Below are 14,233 nucleotides of genomic sequence, written 5' to 3' on the forward strand. Positions count from 1 at the left end.
CCGCCTAATGTGACCTGTCCGCCTAGATGGTTACCTGTCCGCCTAGATGTACCTGTCCGCCTAGATGGTACCTGTCCGCCTAGATGTGTACCTGTCCGCCTAGATTGTACCTGTCGCCTAGATGTGTACCTGTCCGCCTAGATGGACCTGTCAGCCTGTACGCGCCTAGATGTGTACCTGTCCGCCTAGATGTGTACCTGTCAGCCTAGATGGGTACCTGTCTGCCTAGATGTGTACTGTCGCCTAGATGTTACCTGTCGCCAGAGTGTACCTGTCCGCCTAGATGTGTACCTGTCCGCCTAGAGGTGACCCTGGGTCCGCCTAGATGGATACTGTCCGCCTAGATGGATACCTGTCGCCTAGCTGTATGTTGTCCACCATGATAAGAGAAGCTTGTCCTTCCCCATGGGAGAAATGGTCCATCGCCCTTGAGGAAACGGCGATGCAGTCCTCCTCTCCCTCCGGGAAATGGTCCATCTCTGGGGAAGGCGAGCACGACGTCTCCTCTCCCCATGGAAGAGAAAGTCCATTCTCCTGAGGAGAGCACTGATTGCTGGTCTCCTCTCCCCACATCGGGAAATGCTCCCATCTCCTGAGGGACAGGGTTGTCTGCGTCCTCCTCATCCCCATGGAGAAATGCTCCATCTCCTGAGGGAAGGCGATGCAGTCCTCCTCTCCCCATGGAGAAATGGTCCATCTCCTGAGGGAAGGCGATGCAGTCCTGCTGGAGAAAACACAGAAACCCCTGCAGAGATCAACACTGGAACGCATCACAATATTGAATGTTTTCATAATGTAACTGGGGATGTTTTGTCTCCAGGTGAGCTTTGTGAAGGAGGCGATCATGAAGGTTCTCAATCTGGTCCTCATCTTCTCAGACCGCTGGCAGGTTGGCTTTGGAGCGTGGAAGTGAGTGGTGTCATTTATTAGAGAAATCATCAATTATGATTTTACAATCAATCTCATGTGTTTCTGTTAAGTAGAGATTATATCTGTCTTGAAAGGACCCCTGACTTTCTCATGGTCTTTCCTTTTCATTTTACAATGAATGTTATTCTGCTAATTATTGTAAGAATCGTGCCTGTATTCACCTTATGATGCCTGGAAACAACGGCGAGTCCAATTTGTTGCGATTGTTTTCCTCCTTCCGGCGATTGGAACATAGCTGGTGATGCTGTTAAATTAATATATTCAACTATTAAATAACCTAAACAGAATTTTAAAGATATGGTTATCCTCTGGTCAGGATATTTGTTTCGTTAAATTTATATTGCATTTGTAAAAACTATTAAATAACCTTCACAGAATTTAAGATATAGTAATCCTCTCGTGAGGAAAATTATTTAAAAAATGTAAATATTTTGTTTTCATGTAGTATACTCACTCGATTGGCATATTACACTGCACAAAACTGTAAAAATGTCTAAGATTTTACTGAGTTACAGTTCATATAAGGAAATAAATTAATTAGGTCCTAATCTGTGGGTTTCACATGACTGGGAATACAGATATGCATCTGTTACTTACAGATACCTTAAAAAAAAAAAAAAAGGTAGAGATGTAGATCAGAAAACCAGTCCGTGTACATAAAGATCTGCCGTTCTGTACAATCACGCATTCATATATCTTTATGTACATATCCTTTATCCCTTTACACTTGTGTGTGTATAAGGTAGTAGTTGTGGAATTGTTAGGTTAGATTACTTGTTGGTTATTACTGCATTGTCGGAACTAGAAGCACAAGCATTTCGCTACACTCGCATTAACATCTGCTAACCATGTGTATGTGACAAATAAAATTAGATTTGATTTGTCTGGTGTGACCACCATTTGCCTCATCAGGTTGTTGATTGTCCACTGGAATGTTGTCCCACTCAATGGCTGTGTGATCAAATCAAATTCTATTTGTCACATGCGCCGAATACAACACGTGTAGGCCTTAAAGTGAAACTTACAAGCCCTTAACCAACAATGTAGTTTTAAGAAAATACCTAAAAAACAAAAGTAAGAGATAAGAATAACAAATAATTAAAGCGCAGCAGTAAATAACAATAGCGGGGCTATATACAGGGGGTACCGGTACAGAGTCAATGTGGAGGCTATATACAGGGGGTACCGGTACAGAGTCAATGTGGAGGCTATATACAGGGGGTACCAGTACAGAGTTAATGTGCGGGGGGGCACCGGTGTCGAGGTAATATGTACATGTAGGTTAAAGTGATTATGCAGAGATAGCAGAGTATCAGCAGCTTAGAAAAGGAAGGGGGGGCAATGCAGAAAGTCTGGGTAGCCATTCGGTTAGCTGTTCAGGAGTCTTATGGCTTGGGGGTAGAAGCTGTTTAGAAGCCTCTTGGACCAAGACTTGGTGCTCTGGTACCGCTTGCCGTCCAGTAGCAGAAAGAACAGTCTATGACTTGGGTGGCTGGAGTCGTTGAAAATGTTTAGGGCCTTCCTCTGACACCGCCTGGTATAGAGGACAGCTAACTCTATTTCTTGAACTGCATTGTTGGTTAAGGGCTTGTAAGTAAGTAAGCATTTCACGGTTTGGTGAAATGAACGAATTGCAAAAATCACTGAAGCTGGAGACTCATATCTCCCTCACTAACTTTAAGCATCAGCTGTCTGAGCAGTTTACCGATCACTACCTGTACACATCTCTAAATAGCCCACCCAACTACCTCATCCCCTTATTGTTATTTATCCTCTTGCTCTTTTGCACCCCAGTATCTCTACTTTACATCATCATCTGCACATCTATCACTCCAGTGTTAATGCTAAATTGTAATTATTTCACCTCTATGGCCTATTTATTGCTTTACCTCCCTACTCTTCTACATTTGCACACACTGTACATAGATGTTTCTATTGTGTTATTGACTGTTCGTTTGTTTGTGTGTAACTCTGTGTTGTTGTATGTGTCAAACTGCTGTGCTTTATCTTGGCCAGGTCACAGTTGTAAATGAGAACTTGTTCTCAACTGGCCTACCTGGTTAAATAAAGGTTAAATACATAAATAAAGGTCTACACCTGTTGTATTCGGCGCATGTGACAAATAACATTTGATTTGATTTAACATTGAAAATGGTGTTCCTCTGTTGTTTCCAGGATCGAATCCATTGATAAGATGGAATCTGATTTCAAGAACTGTCACATGTTCCTGGTGACTATACTAAACAAAGCTGTCTGCCGCGGGTCATTTCCACACTGTAGGTTACACACGGATCTGTTAAATTACGAGTTTTGTGTGAAGGGTGTCTGCTGTTGAAGGGTGCCTGCTGTTGAAGGGTGCCTGCTGTTGAAGGGTGTCTGCTGTTGAAGGGTGTCTGCTGTTGAAGGGTGTCTGCTGTTGAGTGGTGTCTGCTATTGAAGGGTGTCTGCTGTTGAAAGGGTGTCTGCTGTTGAAGGGTGTCCTGACCAGTCTTTTTCTCTGTTTCTCTTTATGTGGAGTCCCTTGCCCTGTCTTCTGATGGCTGGCTTTGAGCAGTGTTGAGAGAAGAAACATCTCTTTCTGCCCCCCACCAGACCCTCCGCCCACCCACACTCTGACCCCCCCCGCGACCCAGACCTGCGCCACCAGACCACCTGACCCCTAGACCACCAGACCTCCGCCCACCCGACCCCCAGATCCCTCAACCCCCAATACACCTGACCTCCCCCCACCACCTCACGAACTCTACAACACTGGCTACGTTCAATGGGCACCCTTTAAAGTGCACTACTTTTGGCTCTTAGGGAATAGAGTGGCTTTGGGATGCATACACTGTAGTTGTTGTTGTTGACATCATAGAGCCAGAAGTGATAGACCCTTCACAACGCGGTCTGTTTCTCCACTAGCAATCGGAAAGACATTATTCACCAGTCTCCTAAATTCATGGATGTCCTATGCATCAATACCTCTCAAGACAATACAGAAGTATTGTACAAATGTGCTGTAAATGTTGTTGATTTTGAAGCTGTTTTAGGCGTTGTCATCCATTTGTAGGCTTCTGCACTGCTGTTAGTTGTTGGATTTTGATTTCTGGTGAGATTATTTTTGATTGTTTGCATTTGTACATTTGTTAATTTAGCAATTGGAACACTGTCAATCCAGAATATCATAATAATGTTTAATATCGCAGATGTATTTCTCCCTGGTGTTAGTTTAGTTCATTGAAATGTACGGGTTAATAGAAACATAAGAACTAAATATTAAATCAAACTGACCATTATACATTATTCTACATATTATTACAGTTGGGAAACTATTCAGACACGTTAACTTTTTCTTATCAATTTTTTAAAAACTTTACAGCCTTATTCTAAAATGAATAATTTGTTTGATGAGGAAATCTACAGGCACATACCCATAATGACATCACAATAACAGGTCTAGAAATGTTAGCAAATTTTAAAATAAAAAACAGAAATACCTTATTTACATAAATATTATTGAGATAAATTGAGCTCAGGTGCATCCTGTTTCCATTATTCATCCTTGAGATGTTTCTACAATTGATTGGCTCCACTGTGGTAAATTCAATTGATTGGACATGATTTGGAAAGGCACACACCTGTTCTATTATAGGTTACACAGTTGACAGTGCATGTCAGAGCAAAAACCAAGCCATGAGGTCAAAGGAATTGTCCGTAAAGCTTCGAGACAGGACTGTGTCGAGGCACAATGATTGGGGAAGGGTACACAAATAATGTCTGCAGCATTGAAGGTCCCAAGAACATACTGGCCTCATCATTCTAATGGAAGAGTTTGGAACCACCAAGACTCTTCTTAGAGCTGGCTCTCTGGCCAACAGCATCGGGGGAAGGGCCTTGCTCAGGGAGGTGATCAAGAGCCCGATTGTCACTCTGACAGAGTTCCAGAGTTTCTTGTGAAGATGGAGAACCTTCCAGAAGGACAACCATCTCTGCAGCACTCCACCATCAGGCCTTTATAGTAGAGTGGCCAGACGGAAGCCACTCCTCAGTAAAAGGCACATGACAGCCTGCTTGGAGTTTGCCAAAAGGCACCTAAATAACTCTCAGACCATGAGAAACAAGATTCTCTGGTCTGATGAAACCAATATTGACCTCTTTGTCCTGAATGCCAGCGTCACGTCTGGAGGAACCTGGCACCGCTCATCACCTGGCCAATACCATCCCTACGGTGATTATAGACATATAGATATATATATATAACAATACAGTGAAGCCATGTTGGTGGCAGCATCATGCAGTGGGGATGTTTTTAAGCTGCAGGGACTGGGAGACTAGTCAGGATCAAGGGATAGATGAACGGAGCAAAGTCCAGAGAGATCCTTGATGAAAACCTGCTCCAGAGCGCTCAGGACATCAGACTGGGGCGAAGGTTCACCTTCCAACAGGACAACAACCCTAAGCACACAGCCAAGACAACACAGTAGTGGCTTTGGTACAAGTCTCTGAATGTCCTTTTACTGGCCCAGCCAGAGCCTGGATTTGAACCCGATTGAACATCTCTGGAGAGACCTGAAAATAGCTGTGCAGCAACACTCCACATCCAACCTGACAGAACTTGATAGGATCTGCAGAGAAGAATGGGAGAAACTCCAAATACAGGTGTGCCCAGCTTGTTGCGTCATACCCAAGAAGATTCAAGGCTGTAATCGCTGCCAAAGGTGCTTCAACAAAGTACTGAGTAAAAGTTTGAATACTTATGTAAATGTGAATTTTAATTTTAAGTTTATTAACATTTGAAAACATTTCTAAAAACATGTTTTTGCTTTGTCATGGGGTATTGTATGTTGATTGATGAGGGGGGGGGAAACAATTGAATCCCTTTTAGAAATAAGTCTGTAATGTATACTGATGTAGCATTCATTGAGGAGTGTGTTTACAGCCCTTCCCTTTGTAAGTCGTTTCCGGCCATCCCTAGTGGATGAAGTCAAAGTAGTCTGTTATATTGACAACACATTCGAGTGACCGCTCTTAACAATGAAATTTACATGTCCTCAAAGATGGAAGGCAGAAGAGATGAGGTGGGCCATTCTACTAGCCAATGAGAGGGCAGATACCGCATATTAACGGCCTAAGAGGCAATAGAGACCCAAGACTCATCTGTTGCATGTGTGTCATTAAGTATGTGACAGCATAGGCAGTGCCATTGAGGCCATCTCCATTTTAAAGTAGTATATTTTTTCTTCAGCTCTTAAGAATCCCCACCAGTTGCACAACTTTTAAAATGGTGCAATGTCCTAAACGGGTCAAATGCATGAGTCCTCTAATCTTTATGACAAGCACAACTATATGAAGTTGTTTTTGGGGTAAATTGCTTTAATGCCACATGCGTCCACATTCAGTACCAGTCAAAAGTTTTAGAACACTATTTCCAGGGTTATTCTTTCTTTTTTACTATTTTCTACATTGTAGAATAATAGTGGATATCTCTCAGTTTAGTAATACCTCTTCAGTTTAGTAATATTCTCTCAGTTAGTATATTCTCTCGCTCTCTCAGTTTAGTATTATCTCTCAGTTTAGTAATCTCTCTCAAGTTGAGTAATACTCTCTCGTTGAGTAATTTATTTCTCATTAGTAATACTACTCTCCAGTTTAGTAATAGTCTCTCTCAGTTTAGTATATTCTCCAGTTTAGTAATAATCTCTCTGCTCTCTCAATTTAGTAAACTCTCCATTGTAGTAATATTCTCTAGTTTTAGTAATTAATTCTCTCTGCTCTCGTTCATTTAGTAATACCTCTCAGTTTAGTATACTTCTCCTCAGTTTAGTAATAATCTCTCTGTCTCTTCATTTATAATACTCTCTCTCGTTTAGTTATTCTCTGTTTAGTAATATTCTCTCAGTTTATTATGTAACTACTCTCTCAGTTTAAGTATCTTCTCATAGTTTCTACTCGTTAGTTTAATACTCTCCTCAGTTTTTAGTTAATTACTCTCCAGTTTAGTATATACTCTCTTTCTTAATTTAGTAATACTTTTTATCAGTTGAGTAATAATCTCTTTCCTTCGTGCTATAGTACTCTCTTCAGTTTAGTAATCACTCTCTTCAGTTAGTAATATTTTCTCTCTGTGTCTTCCGTTTTCAGAGTCTTAATATTCTTCTTCAGTTTTAGTAACTCTGTTCTCTTCAGTTTATATTATACCTTCTCAGTTTAGTAATACTCTCTCAGTTTAGTATTTATATTCTCTCTCAGTTTAGTAATACTATATCAGTTTAGTATTATCCTCCTCTTCAGTTGAGTAATACTCTCTCACTTGTCATATCTCTCTCCGTTGTGCAATATCTGTCTTCAGTTAGTAATACTCTCCAGTTTAGTAATACTCTCTCTTCGGTTGAGTAATATTCTCTCAGTTTAGTAACACTCTCTCTTAGTTTAAGTTTATACCTCTCTCTCAGTTTAGTAATACTCTCTTCAGTTTGTAATATTCTCTTTTTCTTCTTTGTCGCTTTCTTTAGTTCTTCTCTTCGTTGTCCTTTAGTTTGTACTTCTCTCTCTTTCGTTCTCTGTTCTCCGTTGCTTTTCTCTCTTTTCCTTCTCGTTTAGTTATACTACTTTATAATCAGTTTTAATGTAATACCTATTCAGTTGAGTAATAATCTCTCCGTTGCAACTCTCATCTCAGTTTAGTACTATAGTATGAGTATATACTCTCTCCGGTGAGTATATTCTCTCAGTTGAGTATACTCCCCATGTTGAGTAATACTCTCTCAGTTTAGTAATACTTCTCAGTTTAGTAATACTCTATCAGTTTAGTAATACTCTCTCGAATTAGTAATACTCTCTGTTTTAGTAATATCTCTCAGTTTGGAGTAATATTCTTCTGTCACTCGCTCTCTCAGTTTAGTAATATTCTCTCCGTTTAAGTAAATACTCTCTCACGTTTAGTAAATTCTCTCAGATCTCTCGTTTAGTAATTATTCTCCGCAGTTCGTTAAACTCTCTCCAGTTATGTACACTCTCTCAGTTATTAACACCTTCTCTCAGTTATTAGTACTACTCTCTCAGTTTAGCGTTAATATTTCTCTCAGTTTACGTAATATTCTCTCAGTCTCTCAGTTTAGTATACTCTCAGTTTGTAAAATTTCTTCAGTTTAGTAATACTCTCTGTCTAGTAACACTCTCTCAGTATTAGGTAATACTCTCTCGTTTACTACTACTTCTCTTAGTTTAGTAATATCCTTCAGTTTAGTAATAATCTCTGCTCTCTCATTTAGTAAATTCTTCTCAGTTAGTAATACTCTCTCAGTTATACTTACATTTTTAGTAATACTCTCTCAGTTGAGTAATAATCTATCCGTTGTGCAATACATCTCTCAGTTTGTAAATTCTCTCAGTTTAGTAAATATTCTCCAGTTTAGTAATAATCTCTCTGCTTCTTCAATTTAGTAATATTCTCTCTTCTCAGTTTTAGTAATACTCTCTCAGTTTAGTAATACTCTCTCAGTTTAGTAATACTCTCTCAGTTAGTTACTCTCTCAGTCTATGTAATACTCTCTCAGTTGAGTCATATCTCTCAGTTTTATCGTAACTCTCTCTCCGTTGAGTACACTCCTCTAGTTCTGTAATACTCTCTCAGTTTAGTAATATTCTCTCAGTTTAGTAATATTCTCTTCCCCCAGTTTAGTAATTCTTCTTCTCAGTTTATAATAATTTTCTGTTTAGTACGCTCTTCCTAGTCTAGTAACACTCTCAGTTTAGTAAAACTGTCTCAGTAAGTAATACTCTCTCAGTTAGTAATCTTCTCGTTAGTAATACTCTCTTCAGTTTAGTAATACTCTCCGTTTAGTAATATTTCTTCAGTCTCTAATTTAGAATACTCTCAGTTTAGTAATATCTCTAGTTTGTAATATTCCTCTCAGTTTAGTAATACTCCCTCTTTCAGTTTAGTAACTTCTCATCAGTTAGTATATTCTTTCTCGTTAGGAATATTCTCTTACTCTCCCTCAGTTTAATAGTGTAAACTTCTCTCAGTTTAGTAAATATTCCTCTCAGTTTAGAATAATTAGCTTTCTCTCATTTAGTAATTTCTCCTAGTTGTATATTCCGTTGTTCTTAATATCTCTCTGCTCCAGTTTAGTCAATATGTCTCTTCGTTTAGTAATATTCTCTCTCCAGTTTAGTAAACTCTTTACTATCTCTTAGTTATAACTCTTCTACTCTCTCAGTTAGTAATTATTCTCTCAGTTATAGTAATATTCTCTCAGCTCTCTCAGTTTAGTTAATACTCTCTCAGTTTCACCTCAGTATAAATACTCTCAGTTCAGTTTCTGTAGTAAATACTCTCTCAGTTTAGTTAATATTCTATCAGTTTAGTAATACTCTTATCTAGTAACACTCTCTCAGTTTACTATTACTTTCTCCCTGTTTACTACTACTCTTCTTTTAGTATATTCTTCAGTTTAGTAATAATCTCTTCCCAGCTCTCTCAACTTAGTAATATTCTCCCAGTTTAGTAATATTCTCTCAGTTTTAGTAATATTCTCTCTAGTTAGTAATATTCTCTCAGTTTAGTAATACTCTCTCAGTTTAGTAAACTCTCTCAGTTTAGTAATATTCTCTTCTTCCTCAGTTTAGGAATATTCTATTCTTCAGCTCTCTCAGTTTAGTAATACTCTCTCAGTTTAGTATATTCTCTCAGTTTTAGTAATACTCTCATCATGTCATCATTTTAGTAATATTCTCTCAGTTTAGGAAATATTTCTCGGTCAGTTTAGTAATATTCCTCTCAGCTCTCCTCAGTTTGTAATATTCTCTCCCCATTTAGTAATTATTCTCTCTCAGTTTAGTAATATTCTCTCTCAGTTTAGTAATATTGCTCGGTGTGTAATTTCTCTCAGTTTAGTAATACTCTCTCAGTTTAGTAATATTCTCTCAGTTTACGTAATTATTTCTCACAGCTCTCCTCAGTTTAGTAATACTCTCTCAGTTTAGTAATACTCTCTCAGTTTAGTATACCTCCTCAGTTTAGTAATATTCTATCAGTTTAGTAATCTCTCTATTTAGTAAACTTCTCTCAGTTTACTATTACTCTCTGTTTACTACTACTCCTCTGTTTAGTAATATTCTCTCTAGTTTAGTAATAATCTCTCAGCTCTCTCCAATTTAGTAATATTCTCCCAGTTTAGTAATATTCTTCTCAGTTTAGTAATTATTCTCTCATTTAGTAATACTCTCTCAGTTAGTAATTCTATTTAGTAAATATTCTCTCAGTTTTTAGTAATATTCTCTCAGTTTAGGTAAATACTCTCTCAGTGTTTAGTATACATCTCCTCAGTTTAGTAATATTCTCTCAGTTTAGTAATATTCTCTCAGTTTAGTAATAACCTCTCACGCTCTCTTCAGTTTAGTAATATTCTCTCAGTTTAGTTATTCTCTCAGTTTAGTTAATATTCTCTCAGTTTAGTAATACTTCTCAGGTTAGTAAAACTCTCTCAGTAATATTCTCTCAGTTAGTAATACTCTCTCAGTCTAGTACACTCCTCTCAGTTTAGTAATACTCTCTGTCTAAGTAATACTCTTTCAGTTTAGTAATATTCTCTCAGTTTAGTAAATATTCTCGTAGCTCTCTCAGTTTTAGTATCTTCTCCAGTTTAGTAATATTCTCTCAGTTTTAGTAATATTTCTCTCAGTTTTAGTAATACTCTCGCTCCATTAGTTTAGTAATATTCTCTCAGTTTAGTAATACTCTCTCAGTCTAGTAACACTCTCTCAGTTTAGTAATACTTCTCTGATCTAGTAATACTCTCTCAGTTTAGTAATATTCTCTCAGCTCTCAGTTTCGTAATACCTCAGTTTAGTAATACTCTCAGTTTAGTAATATTCTTCAGTTGTAATACTCTCTCAAGTTTAAGTAATATTCTCTCAGTTTAGTAATACTCTCTCAGTTTTATAACACTCTCGTCAGTTTAGTAACACTCTTCTTCTCAGTTAGTAATACTCTCTCAGTTTAGTAAATATCTCTGTCTAGTAACACCTCTCCAGTTTAGTAATACTCTCTCAGTTTTACTACTAACTTCTCTTAGTTTAAGTAATATTTCTCGTCAGTTTAGTACATAATCTTCTGCTCTCTCTATTGTATACTCTCTAGTTTAGTAATACTCTCTCAGTTTAGTAATACTCTCTCAGTTTAGTAATACTCTCCTCAGTTTAGTAATACTCTCCTTCAGTATATCAGTTAAAATACTCTCTCAGTTTAGTAATACGCTCTCAGTTTAGTAATACTCTCAGAGTTTAGTAATACTCTACTCCCATTTAGTAAATCTCTTCAGTTTAGTAATACCTTCCTCAGTCCTACGTAATAACTTCTCTCAGTTGAGTAATATTCTCGGTTGAGTAATACTCTTTCCCGTTGAGTAATATTCTCTCAGTTTAGTAACACTCTCTGTCAAGTTTAGTAATACTCTCTCAGTTTAGTAATACTCTCTCAGTTTAGTATATTCTCCGTTAGTAATATTCCTCAGTTAGTAATATTCTCTCCAGTTTAGCTAATATTCTCTCTAGTTAAGTACTCTCTCAGTCTACGTAACTACTCTCTCAGTTGTTTATAGTAAACTCTCCTCAGTTAAGTAACCTATACTCTCTCAGTTTAGTAATACTTCGATCATCTATACACTCTTCAGTTAGTAATACTCTCTGTCTCTAGTTAGAATCTCTCAGTTTAGTAATGTACTCTCTCTCCAGTTTAGAATTACTCTCCTCAGTTTTTAGTAAATTACTCTCTCAGTTTAGTAATATTTCTTTCAGTAGTTAATTCCTCCGTTTTAGCTGCATTTCCTCAATTTAGAATACTCTCCGTCAGTTTTATAACTTTCATACTACTCTCTCTCGTTAAGTTTAGTAATACCTTTTCAGATCTCTTATTGAATATTCTCTCAGTTGTACTCTCCAGTTTAGTAATCAATCTTCTCAGTATGATACTCTCCTAGTGTTGAGTAACATTTCATTTTTCTAACTTTTTCTTCTCAGTTTAGTTAATACTCTCTCAGTTCCGTTATTTTGTGTACACTTTATTCTTCTCCTCCAGTTATCCGTAATATTTTATCTCTCTTTCTTCTCGTTTGTAATACTTTTTCCTCTCAGTTTAGTAATACTTTCTTTCTCTTCAGTTCCGTTCTCTCCAGTTGAGTCATATCTTGCGTCTCCTCTTTTCTTTTGTCTCTTTTCTTTTTTCGTTCTGACGTTTCGTCTCGTCTGTTGTTGCTAAGCTTCCGTCTGTGGCAATATCTCTCCGTTTAGGTAATACTCCTCTCAGTTTAGTAATTATTACTCTTCAGCTTTAGTAATGTATTTCTCCGTCCCTTTTTCCTCGTTCTTACGTCCTTTCTCACTTTCGTCGTCTGTGTTCTAAAGTAATCATTCCTACCTCGTTCCTCTGTCTAAGTAATACTTCAACGGTCACTTCCTCTCCGTTCTTCTTCATTTGCCCAGTAACTCACTCTCTTCCCCTCCCCGCCGCTCAGTGTTAGCTAACACTCTCTCATGAGTATACACGGGGGCTGCCGCGCGATTCCTCAAGTTGAGTATACTCGTCCTCTCAGTTGAGTAAACAATCTCCCTCTTTCAGTTTAGGAGCGGTAAAGAGGAGAGGTGTAACAATCTCCCGGCGCGGCGCATCGTTTACTTTCCAGTAATACTCTTCTCGCGGCGGTCTTCTGCTTTTAGTAACTGGGAAGCTTTTACGCTTCTACCTGCGCGTTGTCCCTCCCGTTGGGAAGCAGGTCTCTTGCGCGGCTCGCGTCTCATATTACAACAACAACGTGAGGCCCAGCCGAGCGTGGCGACAGATTTAGAGACCCTAGAGAATATGCACCGGAGAATGCAGATTCGTATTAACTAAATCCCTGAGAGACAGTCATTCGCGCTCATATCATTAAAGGCTTACTGAGCATGTCTGCAGAGTCTAAACTTGCCAGAGATTGTTATAGCTCATAACCTCGAGAAGGTACGTTACCGTAGATGTACTTTCACTTGCAAGCTATCCTCCTGAGTGCGGCCGTATTGAGTACATCTCACCGTTGGGTCAGACGGCGGCTGAGATCTGACGTCGCTGGCCTATTCTTCATCAAACATGGGCCTGAGCACGACTTAAACATATTAAGAACACATCGGAGAGGCAGCGGAATAATGTAGACACGCTGGACGGCGGGATCTCTTCATGAGCAGAGCAAAAGCGTAGGATGAACGAACTTTAACCTGGGCAGAGGACGTATTACTAATATTCTTCTTGAGAGAGTATCTACTTCCGACAACTTGAAGAGAGTATTACTAAACCCCCTTGAGAAGGACGATTATTGTCACGTCCCTTGAACGGACGAAGAAATTTTGGGACATGTTTCCTCAATCTTGGAGACCAAGGTATTCAGTGCAAGCAGCGCTGAGAGAGTATTACATAATCTGAACGAGATATTGACTCAAAAACTGAGAGTATATTATATCCCTTAACACCTGCAGGACGTAATAGGTCTACTAAACGCGTTGCGAGTACATACTTCACTACGCTACGACCTTCCGATACTGAGAAGCCTGAGAGATTGATAAGGTAACTTATACCTCCCTGAGCAGAAAGTATGGGTCGCGACGGGTACTAAAGGCTTGCGAGAGGTAGTAGCGTAACCCCTCCGAGAGAGGTATTACTAATTTTTTGAGAGAGCTGAGAAGACGTATTACTTCAAACTGAGTTGAATATTTAGTAAACTGAGGAGCGGGTAATTACTAAAGGATCTGTTGCAGCGTAAGTAATTTTCCTAGTCAAAACCTGTGACAGACGGTTAGTTAAAAGAGTAAAAATAAATTCCTTAAAAACTGGAGAGAGTGTTACTAGTGGACGCGCTCTGATTGAGCAGTCTACACTGGGAGAGTAGCTAGAATCCCTGAGAGAGAGGGGTGGGTTATTACTAGATTGAGAGAAAGTCATATCTTACAAGTCAGAGAAATGAGAGTACGTAATCTTAGCTGTGAAAAACTGAAGAGAGTTTTAACTTGGGCGGAGGACCTGAGAGAGTGTTCTTAGAACTCATGAGAGCACCGTTAGAGAGTTAAAAAATCTAACTGAGTAGAAAATAATACTTAATATATAATAACTGACAAACTTGCGGAGGGTAATTAGATAAAATAACTAGGAGGAGTTCTTCTATTAAAAACTCGAGAGAATATTCTCAATGGGAGAGCAGGGAGTGGGTATGAAATAACTTTACTAAACTGGAGAGAAAATTGAAATCTGTATCCATACTCGAAAAACACGTGATAGAGTTAAGCTTAAAATCTA

At 38.6% G+C, this 14,233-nt stretch overlaps 1 protein-coding gene across 1 annotated transcript in view; it reads left to right on the forward strand.

The window, feature by feature from the left end:
* The window catches only part of tubgcp5 (tubulin gamma complex component 5), a 69,721-nt gene that overhangs the window by 51,274 nt on the left and 4,214 nt on the right, over nucleotides 1-14,233 (forward strand). Inside the window, 2 exon segments of the mRNA XM_070440348.1 lie at nucleotides 821-909; nucleotides 3,106-3,206. Of these exon segments, the coding sequence (XP_070296449.1) occupies nucleotides 821-909; nucleotides 3,106-3,206 (190 nt within the window).

Source organism: Salvelinus sp. IW2-2015, unplaced genomic scaffold, assembly GCF_002910315.2.
Source record: "Salvelinus sp. IW2-2015 unplaced genomic scaffold, ASM291031v2 Un_scaffold2449, whole genome shotgun sequence".
Lineage (NCBI taxonomy): Eukaryota > Metazoa > Chordata > Actinopteri > Salmoniformes > Salmonidae > Salvelinus > Salvelinus sp. IW2-2015.